General features: G+C 40.5%; 2 protein-coding genes across 2 annotated transcripts; one reads left to right on the forward strand and one right to left on the reverse strand.

The window, feature by feature from the left end:
* Nucleotides 1-3,894: 3,894 nt before the first annotated feature.
* Nucleotides 3,895-4,416, forward strand: LOC308312378 (high affinity copper uptake protein 1-like; the record flags this gene model as incomplete). Its single annotated transcript, XM_080758982.1, has 1 exon — nt 3,895-4,416. One exon carries the CDS (start codon nt 3,895-3,897, stop codon nt 4,414-4,416), a length of 522 nt encoding a protein of 173 aa, XP_080615108.1.
* Nucleotides 4,417-13,676: 9,260 nt separating this feature from the next.
* On the reverse strand, nt 13,677-17,580 carry LOC308312379 (galactosylceramide sulfotransferase-like; the record flags this gene model as incomplete). Its single annotated transcript, XM_080758983.1, has 3 exons — nt 13,677-14,582; nt 15,063-15,306; nt 17,501-17,580. The coding sequence occupies 3 exons, from the start codon at nt 17,578-17,580 to the stop codon at nt 13,677-13,679; spliced, it is 1,230 nt and encodes a 409-aa protein (XP_080615109.1).
* Between the last annotated feature and the right edge of the window lie 4,148 nt (nt 17,581-21,728).

Below are 21,728 nucleotides of genomic sequence, written 5' to 3' on the forward strand. Positions count from 1 at the left end.
TCTCTTGTATTCCGCTCCTGAGTGTTAATGACTACCGGTATGTCTTATTCAACGTCAACGTGTGTGTGTGTGTGTGTGTGTGTGTGTGTGTGTGTGTGTGTGCGTGTGCCATTGTGCCTGTGACGTGTGTGCTGTATGCACGTAACCAGCCTTCAAAGTCACCAAGACTCATCCTCCTCCTCAGTCTCCTTGAAAAGTAGGCTGGATTATACTGCCATCTGCTGGCACAGGGGTGGAAATTGAACTAAAGATCTCCAGCCATGCAGTTGAAGCCCACTAAAATGAACACCATGATGTCGTTGACAGTCGCTAAGTGGAAAAGTAAAATGTCCAGCAGAGACTATGAAATACATACCATTCCCAACCCTTTTCTCTCGCAACCTCCCATTTCTCACCTTGGACAATAGCTGCATGAGACCCCTGATACAAGTGCTCACACACTATATACTATATAGCCTACTTATCCTATGACAATTAGTGGAAATACATGTTTGACAAAGCTTGAAAAAAAATTGTAATATTTGTACTATTTATTTTTACAATATAATTAGAGGAGCCATGAATTGGTTTATTGCAATCATGAATTATTATTTTTATGCGTATTTGGAAGAACCTCTGTTTAGTTAATAAACACTTCTAAGTTGACTTCTGTCTGCTGTCTGTCGCCTTCTTTTGGGTCCTCATCCGTACTCACCCTGACATTTAATAAAACCCCTTGAAATCAGATCATTGTGAGCTTATATATCTGCCAAAATAGGGCTGAAGTGGTTAGTGTGTTCGACTTTTGAAATAATCTAAATCTACTAAGTAACTAAAAGTTTCATGTAATTGGGCCCGATAGTGAAGTAAATGTAGTCTGCGATACTTTCCTCTGATATGTAGTGGTCCAGCAGTAGAAGTAAGTATAGCAAATCGGAAGTACTTGTGAAGCACTATTAAAGTGAAAATTAACTACAATATTTGATGTACTAAATTACTTTCCACCATGGTTATTAGCTAACTAATTAACTAACTAATATAACACTTACAGTATCATACAGAGCTACAAAGCTGAATAGATAACTAATTACGCATTATACCTACAAAGTAATACAGTAATACACATCTTAGCATCTCTCTCTCTGGCCCCTTTTTCACCAGGGTTGAACCGGCCCAGTTCTTAGTTCATGAGCCAGAGCCCCAAAATTGGAACTTTAATTACAAATTGAGTGGGCAAAACCATACCTAAATTAAATTGTTAATTTTATTTTTGTATTTACTTATTGACCCTATAGACAATTTAATATAGGTATGCTTTTGCACACTCAATTCATAATTAACATTTCAATTTAGGAGCTCTGGCTCTCTCCATCTCTCCACGCCACGTGCTTGGTTTGCTGTGCCTGCATTTTGTCTCATTCCTCATGTGACTACACAGGATGAAAAACACAGGCCGGTGCACATGGAAGTTAGAGACTCTGACCCTTCTTCTGCACTGAGTGCTGAGCGTGTGTTTCTGGAGAAAAAGGAGGCAAATATCAGCTGCAAGAGGCAAGAGCACGTGCACACAATATGTGACACCCAGAGGTCATCCTGTTGAAAAGAAAAGACAATAGGACATCTCCCTTCTCAGCACCTTCGCAGAACGCTGTTGATTAGAGCAATTCTTCCCCGTACAGCGTTTGTGGAAGAGCCTGTAACCTTATAATATAAAATATAAAAAATATAACACACAAAGCAAAATTCCCATGTCTGACAGAATTTTTGATTTACAAGCAGATATCTGTCTGCTCAAATAACTGATTGATTGAAAATTATTTTTGATTTACATATGCACGTCTGCTCAAATGACAGGATTTACAAGCAGATATGTGTACTTCTGCTATGAATACAAATCACATTTATCGAGTCACAATTGAGACATTGACCCCTGTGGAGTTGCGTTTCTCACTGATTTCAGACTTTTTCCAAAATTGAGACATTTCTAGTCTTATTCTACATGCTGAGACATCAGGCATGATCGTCCTCTTCTTACCATTAATGATTGACCACGTAGGCTATTCAACTAACTTCATATTGAGTCAACTGTTCACTCTTTGTTTTCAATAGTTTGAAAAAAAGTTATTTTTAAATATTTTCTATCCCACTAAATTCTATTCCCAAATTCACTTGTATTTATAAAAAGAAAAAAGAAAAAAAAATATATGATTTCTTCTTTTTTTAACCCTGTCCCTTGAGGTCTTGGATATCTAAATGACACACAACTGCCACAACAGAGACATGTGCACAATCGGGAGGATATGAACTGCTCATTGTAGGCCATGTGGCATTGTCTAATCCAGTACAGCAGGAGGAGGTAGCTTCTGTTAGTTTGGTGCATGAGGTAGTTACACTTTGTTGCACTTTGGTTCTCGTTGCACTTTATATAAATTGAAATGCAATAACCCGTTTCTTGTGATATTGTGCGTATGTCTGTTGTTGTTCATGTATGTTTTACTGTGTGTAGGCTACTGTTTATTTTTTATAATCATCTGCTGTAAAATGAATTGCCCAGTTTGGGACATAGCCTATAGGCTAAATAAACTTGACCTTGAGTAACTGGGTTAGTTAGAATAAACATTTTGGAATGCTCAATATCTGGATATCAATTATAAACATTGCTAAACGTGAAATGAATTGTATGCTTATTAAGTTTTGTCCTAAAACCTTTACAACATTTGTAAAAAAAAAAAAAAAAGGGGAAAAAAAGTAATACAAAATCAATAAGCTCACCTGGTAAGAGCCTATATGTAATGTATAAATAAGGAACCACTTCAGCTGACCCGGGTTCGAAGCCCTACTATAAATAATAATTAAAAAGCACTGTAATTGTACACAATGGGCTCCATTTTCGTTTGAGCATTCTAATTAGCAGTGGGGAAGGGGTGTTCCCCCACTAAAGTTTGCATTTTGTCTAAATCCCTAAAACACCTCCGTTACCCATGCATAGGTGTGGTTTGGGCGTTACAATAATTCAACCAATCATTGTGCCACATGCCATTGCCTTTAAGAGATCCCTTATCCGTTGCCCGTTATGCCCAGTTCTATTGCTTCATAGCCGGGGCAGCAATGGCTCAGGGGTAGAGTGGCTGGATGGTAACCACAAGGTTGCCTGCTCGAACCCCAGAGTTAGTGTTGAAGTGTCCTTGAGCAAGAGGAGAGGCCCGAACTGAGCTCTTCCTTCAATGCATGAGGAGTGAGCGTTGGGGGGTGGGGGGGAGTTTCCCCGGTAGCGCATGGAAGGAACATGTTATTCCAGCCAGTTTCTTTCCCCTCCATCAGGCGCCCCGGCTGACCAGGATGAGGCCGTTCTAAGGCCCTCACATCTAGAGATTTGGCCACTACGGGGTGCTCACACCTATACGTTGCACCACAGATCTGACCGATATGCCCATATATGGAGATCTCTGCATCTGTCAGTCCTTGTCCCTATTATACGAAGATACTTGATGTCATCAGTAAATGCCCATATATGGGCATGCTACTTTTGTGAAGGAAAAAGAAAAGGCTTGCAACTCACTTTTGTAATGCTCCAAGTATTCATTTCACAATCACAGCAGGCAGGACATACAACGTTTTGACCAGTATTGGTCTTTTTCAAGTATGAAAGCATGCTACTTTTGTGCCCATATAGGCGATATGGCTTTGAGTTTGAAGACGGCTGGTCCCATATCTGGGAATGGCAGTCCTGAACAACCAAATCTCCATATATGCCTATTGCCTATATATCGTTGGGACTGTTGTCACGTCCAGTCAGTCAGTGTGATGAGCGCCACCTCATCACTCAGGCATGGCTGGCTGCTGTCATGTGATATAACATTTCAAACCGGGTTTCAAACTCAACTCAAATCTTTGATTCACCGAGCAGAAAACACGATGGACCACAGCGATCACGGTGCTCATGGAGACCATGGAGGTCACGGAATGGCGATGTCATTCTACTTTGGCCACGAAAAAATCAAACTTCTGTTCTCAGGATTGTTGATTAACTCACGTGGAGAGATGGCGGGGGCGTGCATTGCAGTGTTCATACTGGCCGTCCTCTACGAGGCTCTGAAGGTCGGCGGGGAGAACCTCCTTCTCGGGTGGAGGAGGAGGAGGAACCAGGAGGAGGAGGAGGTGAACGTGCGCTACAACTCTGTTCCGGGCGGAGCTGCCGACGGGTCCGTGCTGATGGTGGAGACGCCCAGCAAGACCAGCCAGAAGATGCTGAGCGTCTCCCACTTCCTCCAGACGCTGGTCCACATGGTCCAGGTGGTCGTGAGCTACGTCCTCATGTTGGTATTCATGAGCTACAACGGCTACCTGTGCGTGGCCGTGCTGTCAGGGGCCGGGGCTGGATACGCCTTGTTTGGCTGGAAGAAGGCACTGGTGCTGGAGCAGCACTGCCACTGTTGAATTCACCCAGTGTTCATTTCGGTGACCAAAACCAGCCAGGGCCCCCAAATGCCAAAAAGGTGATGCCTGATGGCATTTTTGAGGAAAGTTACTTTATGTGTTTCTATATGATTTTGATGTGCTGAATCCATTTCTGCCATTTAAACATGATCATCTGTTTATAATCTAAACACCGTGACACGTTTAAAAAGTGTTACTCAAAAGTGTTTAAAACCTAAACGCTTGGGTTTAGTGTGAAATGAAAAAATAAAAACATTTCGTCTCTGATCCTAGGTGTGCTTTATACTGATCTGATTATACTGGACGCTATATTTGAGTCTCCTCCCACCAGTGACGGCTCCAGAATTTTTTTACTGGGGCTGGAGTGCTATAAGGGAGCTTGACTAATAATGGAGGTGCTATGTCCCGCTTGTGTCCCAAAAAAACAGCCTTTGGGGAGCAATTTCACACCAGCAAACAAGCAACGTGCAATAATGCAGTTATTTATGTGCAGGCTACTGTTTTCAAAAGCAATACATTAAGTTCATCATACATACACCTATTGCTCTAAGGCTGCAGTCCATTAACCTTCCCTGACTCCGCCAGATGGTGGCAGTATTGGGGGATATTAGCAAATGCCTATCCAACAATCTTGAGCATTATGGATTATCAGTAAACCATATAACCGACACAAAATCAGAACACACATGCATACATTATGTAGTTAGAGGGACCACGTCCAACCATTTCTTTAAACAAGTGTTTTATTTTAATTGTGCTGCTGGGACTATATCACTATAGGAAGGAAAAACATGACTACGAGGGAGAGAGAGAGAGAGAGAGAGAGAGAGAGAGAGAGAGAGAGAGAGAGAGAGAGAGAGAGAGGGAGAGAAAGGGGGGGAGAGAGAGGAAAGGGGGGAGAGGACTAGAGAGGGGTGAGAGAGCGGTCAGCTAGAGCGCTCACACATTCTATTGGCCGCTATATACACGCACAGCAGCAATATACAAAACAAGAAAGAACAGAATCAGACTTAATGAAATAAATCTTATCCAGCCTAGGCCTAGGCTACTAGAGCAGCGGCCTGCAGCCCTGCACATACAAATAAAGCTGAAGTGGCAGTGCCCAGTCTTCCCAGTGCCCACTCAAACGGCGTATATGGTAATAAAATAAAACAGTCACTCACCAACTTCACAGAAGAATGCGTCTGTTGTTGTGATTGCCGGCAAAGGCATCGATAATCTGGTGTTCTGGTCTATCTATAGCGCTTTTGTCGTCCTGAATAATAACATCCTCCCGGTGTATCATGCTCTCCCTCTCCGTCAGTCCGTCATTTTCAGACTCTGAATTATCGTCCTCCGCCTCCAGTCGTGCTGCATGACTCGAGGTTGCCTGACCACAAACTTATCCATTTTGTATCTCGTTATGATCTGTCTCACTGTCTGTCTGTGTTATTCTGTGACTGTGCTGCTGAGCAAAACCAAAATGGCCCGCCAAGTTCCACCAACTAGTAGGCCTACAACTACACCTGGTTGGTTCAAAGCATGTCAGGTGATGCGCGCCGCTCGCGTAACGTTACGTAAATAACGTACGGTGTAATGTACCAGCACCTTAGAGCAGGGATACTCAAATAGATTTACCTGTGGGCCACATTACAAAAATGGCAAGGGGCCAGGGGCCAGTAGATAAAATTACGACATTAATGATACTTGATAACTTCTCTCTTTCAATTGCTTTATTTTCGCAAAATGTATTTCATTTCATTTCATTTCATAATTATTTATTTCATTTCAGTTTGGTTTTTACATATTCATTTTACATATTTTTCTTTTTTTACATATTCCAAAACTGAAAAGAAAAGGAGCAGGAAGAAGATAAATCTTATTTATACCTGCCCCTATCAAAATAAAAAAATAAAACAACTAACAACTAACCCTAACCCTCACCCTCACCCTAAAAAGAGAACAACAAGACGAAATAACATAGAGCTCAACAAGAGAACAAACAAAAACAAAACAACGCTGAGGGAACAAAACAACACCTATCTAACCTTCTCGTTCATATTTTATCATTTTTTCCTTTTTAAACACTTTCTTAAACTGAAACACTGTTGTACAACTCTTCAACTCCTGGTTTTGTGAATTCCATAATTTTATACCTGTGACAGAAGTGCACATTTGTTTTAGTGTGGTCCGGGCGAACAGATGTTTAAAATCATGTCTTCTTCTATGGTTCTCATCCTCTGAGCTAAACACAAATGACTTCTGTAACTGTATTGGTAATGATCTGTTTTTCGCTCTGAACACCACCAATAATGTACGTAATTCAACCAAATCCATGATTTTTAAAACACCTGATAACATAAAAAGCCTATTGGTGTGTGCTCTGAAGTCTTCTTTATACATGATTCTTAACGCTCTTTTTTGTAACATTATCAAGGGAGTCATATTACTCTTGAATGAGTTGCCCCATACTTCCAGACAGTAAATAAAATATGGTAAAACCAGTGTACAATACAACATCCTCAATAAATTCGTATCCAAATCATATTTTACTTTGTTCAAAATAAAAATACTTTTTGCCACCTTGGCTTTTATATATGCTATATGATTTTTCCATGATAATTTCTCATCTAATATAACACCCAAAAACCTAAATTCATTCACTCTTTCAATATTCACTCCATCTATAGAGAGAGTAATTTCATCCTTTTTCCTATTTGAGAAAATCATAAACTTGGTTTTCTTCAAATTCAATGATAACTTATTTTTATTAAACCATTTTTTTAATTTATCCATTTCACTTGTAATACTTTCTGCTACCTTTTTTAAGTTATCCCCTGAACAAAAGAAATTAGTGTCGTCTGCAAACAAAACAAACTGCATTAACTTTGACACTTCACAAATATCATTGATGTACAAAATAAAAAGTTTGGGTCCCAAGACCGAGCCCTGCGGCACCCCACACTCAAGCTTCATATAATCAGATTTAAGATCCCCCAACTGTACATATTGTTGTCTGTTGTGAAGGTAACTGATCAACCAATCTAGCACTACACCTCTCACCCCATAATTATTCAATTTAGATATTAAAATAGTATGATCAATTGTGTCGAACGCTTTTTTTAGGTCAATAAAGACCCCTATTGTGTGTTTATGATTGTCTATTGCTGTTGTTATTTCATCGTTTATTTTCATGAGTGCCAGAGCTGTGGACCGATTGGTCCGAAAGCCATACTGACTCTCACTCAGTAAGTTGTTCTTTTCAATAAATGAATCCAATCTTTGTCCATACAGTTTTTCAAGCACTTTCGAAAACTGGGAAAGCAGCGACACTGGTCTATAATTAGTAAAATCATGTTTATTTCCTGTTTTAAAAAGTGGTATAACCTTTGCCATTTTCATCCTGTCGGGGAAAACTCCTGTACTAAAAGAAAGATTACAGATATAACTAAGAGGTTTAATTATACAGTCAATAGTCTTCTTCACAATGATCATATCTATCCCATCACAATCGGTTGATGTTTTGTTCTTGGATTTAGCTACAATTGAATTAATTTCATTTTCACTCACTTCTCCCAGAAACATGGACTGAATTATTCTACTTCCCCCTTCATCATTTTCATTTTCCCCAGCATGTTGTGGAATGGAATTGGCCAGGCTTGGCCCTACATTAACAAAAAAAGAATTGAATTCATTCACCACTTCATTTATATTTTCTATCACTCTCTTGTTGTCATTAGTAAAATAAGTGGGCAATTCTGTGGATGTATTTTTATTCCCTATTACCTGATTTAATATTTTCCAAGTACCTTTAAGATTATTTTTGTTTTCTTCTAACCTTTTGTTATAGTATTCTTTCTTTGCTTGTCTCATTATGATTACCAGTTTATTTTTATACACCTTGTATTTATTTTCAGCCGTCTTTGTCCTGAATTTCATAAAATCTCTATAAAGTTTGTTTTTCTTTTTGCATGCATTTTGTAAACCTTTTGTTAACCAGGGCTTGTTATTGTACCTATTCTTATTTCTGCATTGTGTTAATGGGCACCGTTTATTATAATGGAATAGAAAAAGATTCAGAAATGACTCATATGCATCATTTATCCCTTCTGCATACACTCCTTTCCATTCTTCATTTAATAGGTCATTTCTTAATTTATTTATTGATTCCTCCGTTCTTATTCTAATATATTTGTGACAATTTTCCTCTCTCCTACTCTTTATTTGACTGTTGAATGTTATAAATACTGGCAAATGATCGCTTATGTCATTTATTATTAACCCACTCTTAATATCAACCTTTAATACATTGATAAATATGTTGTCAATCAGCGTTGCGCTGGTTGTTGTAATTCTACTGGGCTTGGTAATTAAGGGGTAGAACCCTCTACTATATAATGTGTCCAGAAAATCTGATGTTGCTTTATGATTCAGTACCCTGATTAGATCTATGTTGGTATCTCCACAAATTAGACATGTCTTATTTTCATTTAATCCATTCATTAGTTCTTCTAGTCTTTCTTTGAACATTTCTACATTAGACCCAGGTGTTCTGTAAACACACATGACAACAATATTTTTCATCCCTTCTAATTCTATTTCCACTGATAAACATTCCATTAAATCATCAATTATAGTTGTCATATCTTCAACCCTTGTACACCTTAGGTCACGATCAACAAATAAGGCTACACCCCCACCTCTCCTGTTAGTCCTATTGGCGTAAAATAATTCATAGCCCTCCAGATTAAAATCAACCAGACCTTTCTTTTCGTTCAACCATGTCTCAGATAAAGCAATTACCTTAAATTTTGTCTTGAATGTATTTAAAAAGTCCCTGATATCTGAAAAGTTTGCATACATGCTTCTAGAATTAAAGTGAATAAGTGAAAAAGAATTGGCAAGTTCAACATCATCCCTGACTTGGTCTTCAGTATAGTATTTGCACGTGTTCCCAATATAATTGAATACATGACTCTCCGGGTCAACACCATCTAAATCATACATATTATGTTCCATTTCGGGTCCTTTTTGTATTTGGTTCTCATCTAGTAGATCAGTAACTAACTTAGCCATTGGTAAGTCCAGCCCAAATTCTTAAACAAACTATAAGCAGATTCATGTTTCGTTTTTTTATTATTTTTAGATGCTCTCATTTTCAAAATTATACCTTTGTCTGGCTTGTCGTACCCTTCATGGAACCTTGCCCTCCCTCCCCCCTCTCCCTCCCACCTCCCCCCACCCTCAAACCCCAGAAAGGAAAGAAATAAAAAGGTAAACATTACATTTAAATCCCTTCTTTTCATCCTCCTTTTGTCTCCCTCGTCCCATTGCTCGATTCGCATATCTCTTAGAGCATGCATAGATCCCCCTCCTCTACCCCCCCTAAAACCTATCTGAAATCAAGAAAAGAGGAATACTAGGGATACTTAGCCCCCCCCCCCCCCTCCCTCGGCAGGCACCCCCCTTGATGATACTGAAAATAAAACCATATTGAGGATATTCCCATGTCTCTCTGTCCCCAAAATACACTTGTTGTCCAACATATATTTGCATGATTGTTATTAATAAAAGTATCAAAGTACAATGTGCATGCACACAATATGTAAATAAATAAATGTGTTACATTTTCTTGCATAAACACAAAGAGCTGTTTCCATAACTGCACAAATTATTGCACATAACATGAGTAGCTGTTATAATAACATAATAACATAACATGAGTAGCTCTTTGCTAGCCCTAGAACGGCTCTTGTTGTTACAGTATGCACAGTATTTCACATACAGAGCCATAGAACACCCAGGTTAATTTCAGTTCGGGTTCAAAATGTGCGCCATAAATGTGATAAATGCTCCGTTTGTACTCACCCATTAAATAATTCCAAAGACGTGGTGTGAAAAATGGTCCTCTAGTTTTACATCCATGTGAAAGTTCTGGCACAAAACGCGTATTTAGTGAATTATCTCCACTTTTTCAAGAGATGCACACGGACATCTTTCTCTCCGGGCGAGGGGGACACAGACACAAACACAGACGTCATCACCAATTGACCAGGGAAACGCAAAAGTTTGCAGTCACACAATTGGCAGGTGGTGTGATTAATTACCCCCCCCCAAGCTTTTATTTTTGTTCGAGTAATAGTACAACTCTAATAGTATTACTTATAATAATGTAATTAAAGATAACTTCATTCAGATTTATTTATTTTTATTTCATTTTCCAGATTTCTTTTTCTTCTTTTTTTTAGATTTTCATTGGTGGGCCAGTCATAATGGTCCCGCGGGCCTGATGTGGCCCGCGGGCCTGAGGTTGAGTATCACTGCCTTAGAGTATATATGATTATACTTTAAAGACCAGCACTACCTGGGGTTCCTATGGTTGCGATACATTTTTCGACGTGTCGGTGTACCTATTTGAAATAGTCTCGCACATAAACTGCGGGCCCTGAGCTTAAACTACAGTAAATTCCATTGTTAATCCGGGTCTGGTTATTGGGAACCCCCGTTTACTTTATTCACTTGAATAAAGTATAGGCTATTAAGAGAGTCAGAGAGACGTTTGTGATACTATACCTACTTTGTCAGCTCTGACTCCACCTGGTGGTTATAATAACTAAATGCATGTTAAATTCAGAAATAAATTCAGAAAATGCACATAAAGTTCACAAAGTCTGCACTTGCAATACGAAGTCGAACACTGTATTTTTAGGCAATGTTTTCGGTCAAAGACCTTCTTTGTTGCCTGAAGAAGGTCTTAGAGCCTATCAGGTGTTGCCTAAATTCATAAATAAGCCATGGGCTACATTGTTTATTTCATTTAATTATAGCGCCATGGCATAATATATGTCACTCCCTCTGATATGAACTGGAGACGAAGGCAGTATATGCATGTACTGGAAGTTTTATTTGCTCAAAAACCTACGTCAAACTGACGAAACACAAAGACAATAAACAATAATCAGTGATCAAATAATAAACAGCAAATAAAGCATATAAACAAAATATAAAGAAATGAAACATGAACAACTGAATTACCTTACTGACTGCACGGATCTCAAAGGGAATGAACGAATGTATGTAAAGGAACCCATTTGAACAAACAACCAGGACTGAAAGGAAAAACAATAAACAAAACGATCAATGAAACTCATACAAAGAAACTGAAATGTTGACACACTTCTTAAGTGGCAACACGCTCCATGAGAAACAGACCAACTCCCGTCTGCTTGGCGTGCAGACGGAAGCTGCAATGACCTGTGAGAGCTGTCAGGCCACAAATACCAAAACCCAAATAATTATAGGCAAATTCACTTCACAAAAAGAAAAAAAAAATAGATGATTTCTTCTTTTTTTAACCCTGTCCCTTGAGGTCTTGGATATCTAAATGACACACAACTGCCACAACAGAGACATGTGCACAATCGGGAGGATATGAACTGCTCATTGTAGGCCATGTGGCATTGTCTAATCCAGTACAGCAGGAGGAGGTAGCTTCTGTTAGTTTGGTGCATGAGGTAGTTACACTTTGTTGCACTTTATATAAATTTAAATGCAATAACCTGTTTCTTGTGATAATGTGCGTATGTCTGTTGTTGTTCATGTATGTTTTACTGTGTGTAGGGCTGTAGGCTACTGTTTATTTTTTATTTTTTATAATCATCTGCTGTAAAATGAATTGCCCAGTTTGGGACATAGCCTATAGGCTAAATAAACTTGACCTTGAGTAACTGGGTTAGTTAGAATAAACATTTTGGAATGCTCAATATCTGGATATCAATTATAATTTTATTGTCCTAAAACCTTTACAACATTTGTGTAAAAAAAGAAAAAAAAAGTAATACAAAATCAATAAGCTCACCTGGTAAGAGCCTATATGTAATATATAAATAAGGAACCACTTCAGCTGACCCGGGTTCGAAGCCCTACTATAAATAATAATTAAAAAGCACTGTAATTGTACACAATGGGCTCCATTTTCGTTTTGAGCATTGTAATTAGCAGTGGGGAAGGGGTGTTCCCCCACTAAAGTTTGTATTTTGTCTAAATCCCTAAAACACCTCCGTGCTCCGTTACCCATGCATAGGTGTGGTTTGGGCGTTACAATAATTCAACCAATCATTGTGCCACATGCCATTGCCTTTAAGAGATCCCTTATCCGTTGCCCGTTATGCCCAGTTCTATTGCTTCATAGCCGGGGCAGCAGTGGCTCAGGGGTAGAGTGGCTGGATGGTAACCACAAGGTTGCCTGCTCGAACCCCAGAGTTAGTGTTGAAGTGTCCTTGAGCAAGACACTGAACCCCAAATTGCTCCTGATGTGCTGGCTAGTGCCTTGCATGGTTTCTGCCGCCATCTGTGTGTGAATGGGTGAATTGATGCACAATCTATGTAAAGCGCCTTGGATAAAGGCGCTATATAAACGCACCATTTACCCCCCAACACCCAACAGAGCCAAGAACATTGTCTTTTCATTGAGTCACAACTCGCTCAAAACTAGCAAATTTTTAACATTTCAAAGTGCTGTGTGATCATCGAAATTCAAGCTTTCATTCGGTATATAGATCGTGCGTGTATAGGTGTAAAGCCCGGGATTCAAACTCGGGCCTCCCACGTGAAAGTCCAACATCTTAACCACTAGACGAAAGGGATATCCCTCTGGACCGGGGGAGATATTAGACCTTTGAGGCCATCAGACAGAGGCTCTGAGCCACTCAGCTATAGGCCGTCTCTACGAAACGGTATAATGCGAAAATTACATTTCGGGAAATCAGATTAAACCCCATTATGGGGTGATGAAAGTGAACGAGCAAATGGAATCACGCACATTGGCTTGCACAACTTAAGTCAAATAACTAAAATTACAAAGAGATGCATAGAAGAATAAGGAGAGATGATCAGATGAAGCAGCCTGACTCCGGACATCTCCATTGCAGGCGCACAGTGCGCACCGCTCTATACCAAACACATGGCACATGGCATACGGGTGCTTTTAAACTCCACTATGCGCCTTCCCAAATGTGTGTGACCAAAATAGCAATTTAGGGGAAAGCGTGCCAACACCTATGACCACACCTCTATACCGGTGTCGGCATAATAGATAGCGGGTGACGCTGGACCAAAATACCATTTAGGGACAGAGCAAGCTCCTATACTCGTAATTTTCAGGCAGCGGCTGACTTGCGGGCCGCGTCGTGGGTAACGGCGGCGACGAAAATGGAGCTCAAGTACAATTCCAGTGTTTTTTCTCCCTTCTTTTTTTGCAGTTGAAACTGCCACGTGTGTTTTTACCAGTTAATGATAGTCCTCACACGACCCCATAACTTGGTCATCCACAGGTTCACCCCCAGATCCGTCAAGTACTGAATCTCCGGAGTCAGCATTTTACGGCACAGCATGCTGTGGGCCTCGTCCACGCTCGCATTGAGATTGTACCCCATGATGGTCTTCTCTCCGATTGGTTGCCAAGGCTGCATGGCGGCCTCGTGAATGCTACCGGCGTCCACGGCGTGGCCTCCTTCGATGCAGAGGGCCGCCAATTCTGCATTTCTCCTCCTGAGCTCCGCCACATCCTGCACCATGCGCCTCCGTCCGTATCCTTCCACTTTCTTCCAAAAGGTGGCGTTGAAGTGCTGGTACAGCCTCCAGTCTATCGCGTTCCACTCGAGGGCTTTTGCCCGCTGCTCCGGGGTCAGTTTGGACATGGAAGACTCTGCACGAGCATTAAGTTTAAAGAAGAGTACGTCCTCCATTTCCCAGCAGAGGGCGTCCTTGAGAAGGATGAGCGATTCGTCGAAGTGCTCCACCAACATGACCAGTTGGAAGCGGTCAGCGATGGACCTGATGCCCTCCTCCACCCTTGGGTCGTCCGGCTGCAGGGTGTTGTCCTGCCCGAAGTCAAAGAAGAGCAGATTCTTCAGGTAGAACGAGTTGTAGCCGTCCGGTTTGAAGTAGTACTGCGGATCCCGTAGAAATTCGGCCATCCTGTCCTGGTTGGGTATGGCCCAGGTCAGCGGCACCACGTGGCCAAAGTAGTGGAACGAGGATTCAAAGAGGTCTGCAGGGTCTCGCAGAATGGTGAAGTAGGAGGTGTCCGCGGGCAGAACTTTGGCCACCTCGGGTGCGTTGAAGCGCATGTGATTGCACATGATATTGAAGCACATTCCGGGTCTGTAGTCTTTAACCTGGGAGCGCTGGAAAGGAGACAGGACTATTATAGCTAACTAAAACAAAATAAATTGAACTAAAATTGACAAAACATTTGAGTTAAAGCTGCACTATGTAACCTTTTTAAATTAATAAAATGTAATTTTGGTTGCATTCTGTACCCCTGCTCTGCTGTCTACGTGAGACATGCCCTTTGATATGATCCTGTTTCTGATTCAGCATGAATTTCACTTGGATTATTTTTTCCCCCTGAGCAAGCAGGCATCTATTAGCTTGTTGTGCAAATCTGGGGAAAGTAACATAGTGGAGGAAAGTTACATAGTGAAAAAAGAAAAAAAGAGATTGAGCTTGTAGATCTTTTTGTTTTGCTATATTTACTAATGTTATGGTTTCTGGTCGAAAATTGGTGAAAAGTGCTGAAGTGGTCCTTAAAAAAATAATATAATAATGAAATTAAATAAACTCGCAAATCTTTACAAACCAAAACAATTAAAAACTATAATAACCTGGAAAGGTGACGGGTAGGAGAAGTCGTTCCTGGCGTTGGGGAAGGCGAATCTAAGCCGGTGTTTCTCTCCGAAGCGGAACAGGATGTTGAGGATGGTGCTGCTAGCTGTCTTGTGGGTTTTCATGAACATGAGGTCTGTTTTAGGAGTACAGAGTCCAGTGCTGCTAACCCAGGGATGGGTGCTGTTTGCTGTCGGCCCGCTGTGGAGCTCGGCTGGAGCACAAGAACGAGGCACCGGTAAACTATAAAATAAAGAATTCAGAATGGTCAAATCATGAAATGAAAACATTACACAAACAACATTTAACCTGTGAAATTGTGAAAACTTTAAATCTTTGTTTCAAATAATTTCCAGTGCCGAGGTTTGACTAGAATAGTAGAATCTGAGCAATGTGGAAATCATAAATTGCCTAATTGGTCGACAGTGATTCGACGTCACAAGCGTGACATCCGGACTTGTGAGGTGCACTGTTGCTCCAATGCACACAAACACCTTTCAGGCATGACAATAGTCACACCAAAATAAAAAACGATTCCACCGATGTGGAGCATCACAGTAGTGTTGCAACACTTCAAATGGCCATAACTCTGTGACCATTGCTCTTACTAGCACGATATACAGGTAGGACACAGCCTGGAAATTTAGTAATAATAAAATATTTTTTAAAGGGATTCCTTAAGGGATTTAAGGATTTAGAACACTTTCCTGGGGTCTTTATGTGTATAATATGTGGTTTTAGATATTTTTGATTTTAGCAGTGTCCATGATGTCACAGACACTGGTCTCACTTCCTTCCTGGACTACGTTGTCTCAGTAAGACACTGTGGTACAGGGCCGGTTGTAGCCTGGCCCACTAGGGTGGGCGGGATGAATATATGGGCCTAATGGGGGGGCATCCCAGAAAACTATGCGATCATCATTTTACTTTCTTAGCTTACGCATGTTTCTTGATAAATGTTTTTATGTGATGTATTCCCATGCTTTTTTGTTCTTGCTTAATGTAAATCGCTCTGGATTAAGAGCGTCTGCTAAATGCCTAAATTGTAATCATATCAGATTATCTATCTATCTTCTCCTTCTTTAACCAACAGTAAACCAATTTCCATCAGCACACTGTCGGTTAACAGCACTGATGGCAAACAGAGCTCAGATGCTCCAAATTTCTCTAAAAATGCTGCACACCCAATCAGAAATGATATATGGTACTGATATTCTGTGGTATCTTTTTTATATTGGCTAAAAATAAATATTCTCCATAACATTTGATTGATTTGATTGAGTCTGTAGTGCCTCAGTGAGGTGCATAAAGCTCATGCTACCATGCAAGGCCAAAACAAACGTATTATGGAATACTCAAGTAATTGTTATTTTTTATTGACTGTCTTACGTCAAACTGTGAATATCAGCAGTCAAAGGATTTTTATTGCAGATGATTTAAGTACAGTGTCCTTTGTCCTTTTGATAATTATGCTTTTATATTGTTTATGCAGTATATATTAATCTGTCCGACAGCAACACAGTTCCCTAAAAGATGATCGTCCGAGCCAGTATACCGTATATGAATTAGTCCGACAGCAACAGTTCCCTAAAAGATGATCGTCATGCTAGTATATATTAATCTGTCTGACAGCAACAGTTCCCTAAAAGATGATCGTCATGCTAGTATATATTAATCTGTCTGACAGCAACACAGTTCCCTAAAAGATGATCGTCCGTGCCAGGGCCCCTCCTACGTCTCACCAGGTCCACTACTGCTCTCACCAGGCCCAAGACCTGTGCATTGCACCAGACTCCCAGCAGCAGGCACTTCATTCAGGAGTGGTGGCTTATAATGGCCCTCCTAAAGGCCTCACTGAGGTTTGTTGGGCTTCCTCCTCACGGAGGACACAGGTTGGGGTGCTAATCCATACTGCTCACCCGGTTGTCGTCTACATTCCGGCTGTCACCCGTCTCTCCGGTGGTCACCAGACTATACCCGGTTGTCACATAGTCTATTCCTATGAGTCACTAAGAATAACTAACTAAAAATACATTGCATGGATGCACCTGGGACGTATCCTCAGTGATGTATCCTGAGGTCAACGGGGTTTCGGGTCTACCAACATCATACCCCTCACTCAGGCGCCCAGCTGGGGTTGATCAAATCCCGATTTACGCCCCAGTAGCTACCTTCGATCAGTCCATCGGGGAATGAGCAAGGGCACACAATCCATTGCTCCGGAACTACTCTGCCTCTCTCTCTCTATCTATATATATATATCCTTTGATTAGGTGGGCAGGACACACATTTGGGTGGGCAAACCCCCCCCTTAGAACCGGCCCTGCTGTAGTATGATCAAGTAGGGATTATGTAGTAGTAGTAGTAGTAGTAGTATTTATGAAAAAACACAAACTGTAGAATATGGAGATAAGAGATTTCTCACTCAGGCACTCACTCAGGCACAGTGAAGTGGATGTTGGGACTGGAGAGGCAGTAGCACAGGATCATGGCGATGAAGAGCCCCGCCACCAGCATGCGTTTACACGCAGGTCTCCACTGTTGGTCTTGATTGCCAGCCGTGGTTCCAAAGCATTGCACACCACACCTGCGGATAGCCACAATGCAGTTCCTATTATGAAGAGGAGGATAAATTTCATCTTGCAACTGAAAATGCCAGTTAATAATAGTCCTCACACAAGCCCATAACTTGGTCATCCACGGGTTCACCCCAGATCCATCAAGTACTGAATCTCTGTTGACTCATTGGCCAGTTATGTCTAGTCAACAAAAATGTAATATTCCAGTGCCGTATGGACACTTACCCTGACAGTCTTCATACCATTGATCTACTCTATTGACTAGTGACAAGGGTGTGGTTACTGTACTGCAGTGTTGTTTTTGGCAGCATGATTAGATTTAGTCATGGTCTCTTCAATAGTTTTGACATTTTAGTCACCTGGAATGTCTTAGTGTTGCACTAGTTTTAGTCGACTAAAATGTATTTTGGCGGGCCTTGATGCCGTCGTAATGACTGTTTTACACTTGCAAGCTCACAACGCGTCTATTTTCAGCATGTCCATCATCCACTAGTCCACTAGTCCCTTCCTAACATTTTAGTCTAGTTGTTATTTGTTGACGAAATTGTCAGTATATTTAGTCTTAGTTTTAGTCATCATAGCTTAGTTTTCATTTAGTTTTCATCAGTGTAAAAAGGTAGTCAACGAACATTTTTCGTCTTAGTATTAGTCGACGAAATCAACACTACTGTACTGTATGGGTGTGCCAATATATCGATATCGTGATATATGGCAATACTTCCTCCCGCGCTATATATTGTATCGTCTTCCCAATATTGCGATATTGATTAGTTAGTACTACCCATTGTTGTGGACAGACAAGTTGTGGACACGTTATAAAGTTGCAATATCCGTGTTTTACTGTTTGGATGAAGCAAGATTCATGTACTTTTTTAATCTTTTGGCCAGTTTGTGACACAACAAAATCTTTTTGGAATTATGTATTGGAATAAATACATACAGTAATTCCAGATTCTTGCCTTTTATGGTTATTTTTTTACATTTTCAGTTACAGAAATCATGATGTATCGTTGATGAAATCTCTTGCAATATATTGAATATCGCAATATATCAATATATTATATATACAATATATAATATCGCCGCAGATATCGTATTGTGAGGTACCCATATTCTCCCACCCCTACTGTAGGCCTACTGTTTATACTGTTGTTGACTATATGCAAGGACTATGCAAGGACTTTTGTTTTTACACCGGACTCGAACCTGTGACGTACTGCCAGGCCACCCAGGTGCCCGGACCGCTAGGCCAGCACTGTCCAGGTCTCATGATGACTTTCGATTGCATCTATTTTTTTGTTTGTTTATTCTTCTATCTACTGTATATTCTGTACTTATCGAGCTCACTCTGTACTACATATCGAGTTCACTCTGTAACTGCGGTGCTGCCTCTGGCGTCTCTGCCCCAAACAACACAGTTTTAGTAACAGTACCCCACCCCTTTTTTCAGATAAACCATATCTCCTCTTATATGGTTTTATAGCCAACCACGGCAGGGAAATCCCCCATGGACTTTAACCTCTCCTCTGCCTATATCAGTTGGCAGTCAAACACACACACACACACCCGCGTTCGCACACACAGGTTAACATATATGTGTCTTATATAGACTACCATTAGTTGCTGCTGGTACCACAGTCTGACAGCATTATTCAAATTATTTAATGAAGCATTGGTATGGTTTAATACACTCATGTTTCCGTACATGATTTATTTCACATTTAGAATTCTGTATTATGTATAAGATGTATTTATTTAACATTTTTAGTAGGCTATACAGTATCTGTATGATTTTATTTGAAAAGGTGATTGTATAGTTAGTTTTATACTTGGGTGTTCATTGGGCCTCATAAAAGCAGATGTCAAAAAGAGTACAAAGACGGGATAAAAGCATGGTCATGATGATAAACAGTACATAACATTACACCTTTTTCCTGTAACCAGTCTTTGCGTTTGTGTGTGCATAAGTTCTTCTTTCTCTTGCTGTATTGCCAGTTTTGCAAGAGAAACAAGTGGCCAGGTCTATGAAAACAAGCACAAATTAAAATAGCTGATCTACAAGCTCACAGTGACACATTGTGAGGTTGTACATCTGTTATTTGTGCCATAGCCGTAAAGACGAGCAAGCCCAAATAAGCAATTACTGTACACTTTAGAATCAAGCCCAAAAGAACATCAACCAGCAACTACCAATAATTTATTTGCAAGTGACTTTACAGAAAAAACAATTAAAAGGTTGCTTATAATAAGACATGGCAACACTGCCTGAAGGAAGCAAAGCACACGCACAAGGAGCCCCAGTACCTTGGCGGGGCAAAAGGTGGATACAGAAAACATAATCTGATATTACATATTAGATTTAAAATGTATTAAAAATCAGAGTAAATCCTACCATTTTTCTGCCATGTCTGTCATCTGCCTCTCACATGCATTGCACTGGCTATACAGCTCCGACAACCCCGATAAGGAAGTTATCATCTTTTATGACCCTGTTTGCGTTGCCACTAGTGACTTAATGGAGCATGCTGCCATGGAGCAGAATACTTTGAACAGTTACACTAAAGGGCGAGGTCGCTTGTATACATGTATGTATGTATGTATTTGGTTAAAATGGGTAGGGTTTAAAAAAAGGTAATATGTATGTATACATATGAGGTGATCAGGCATTCCCCGGCGAAATGAACCAAATGGACACGTGGTTCAATTTGTACACTCTCAGAGTTAGATTAACACAGAGGAATCTACAGTATGGGCTCCCAGAGATAACTAGAAAAGGTCCTCCACCGGTCCAGCTGTGTCTGAGATTATCTTTGATTGATTGATTGAATACTTTATTAACAGTATGCCGAAAAAAGCACAGGAAAGTACATACAAGTCAATACAAGGTCTGCTGAGGATTTAAAACCAATGAAATGGCTTGTTTCCATTGGGGTCCTCCATATTCAATTCATGATAGACCGACAGACTGACAATAAACAACATTGTACTGCTATACACAAAGATGAAACTGGAACCTTTATGTGTAGTATATACCTCTGCTGGCCAACAGATGGGGTAGATTCCTCATATTCCGTGTGGTTCGATACCATGCGATAATTGCCAAGCAGTGCATCTGAAAAGACACATGCTACTCTTTATTCACACAGAAGTATGAGACTCTGTCGGCTGAACAACTCATTGAGTATATCTGTATGTTAACAGCCTTGGTAGGAGTTCAAAGTCTCTAATCTAAAGCAGCCCTAATAGCAGCCCCTGGAGGCTGTGCTGCTCCTTACACCCAGCCGGATCAAAAAACAGTTTGAACCAAGCAACATAAAGGTCAAATTGACAACAAAAGTACAGTTTATTGCAATTGTAGGCCAATATAATTATAACTTGCAGCGTGATTCTACTCTCAAGGGTGCTACTTACTGCATAACACAGCAAATATTTATAGAATTCATTAATGCAGGAAGCACCAAGTAAATGTCCCCTGGGTGCATACATGCTGTACCTTATGCATAACATAAACAAGGCAGCTGTGGCAGAGGATACAGCATACATTATGCATGTGTGAACTGTGAACGTGTGAGAAGGTCTTAAAGCTGCAACCGGTAACATATTTTAATGAATAAAAGGTTATTTTAAATAATCTGTATCGTATTGATTGATTGATGTTTTTGACAAAAGCAGTACCGTACATTTCCAAACAGTAGCCCTGACTGAAATAGCCGACCACTACCTAATAACTGCCCGGGGTCTGACACCATTTTGCGTAATAAGCATCTTCAATACGCCTATCACTCAGCATCGGGCAACAACACTGTCGATAACGTTAATAAGTCATGGCACACATTGTGCTCTAACACCTCCCTGTACACAGGCTCCACGGCCTGTGTGGAGCTGTGACAGATTGTGTGCCCCCTGCAATATTTAATATCCATCCAATCTCCAGCTGAGATTTCATTGCGAGTGGTTTAGAGCCTCTGTCTGATGGCCTCAAAATCTAATATCTCCTCTGGTCCAAAGGTTAAGATATTGGACTTTCACGTGGGAGACCTGAGTTAGAATCCTGGGCGTTATACAATTGGACCCTATATTTAAATG

The sequence above is a fragment of the Protomyctophum bolini genome (genome assembly GCF_963924005.1).
Source record: "Protomyctophum bolini genome assembly, chromosome: 3".
NCBI classification, from domain to species: domain Eukaryota; kingdom Metazoa; phylum Chordata; class Actinopteri; order Myctophiformes; family Myctophidae; genus Protomyctophum; species Protomyctophum bolini.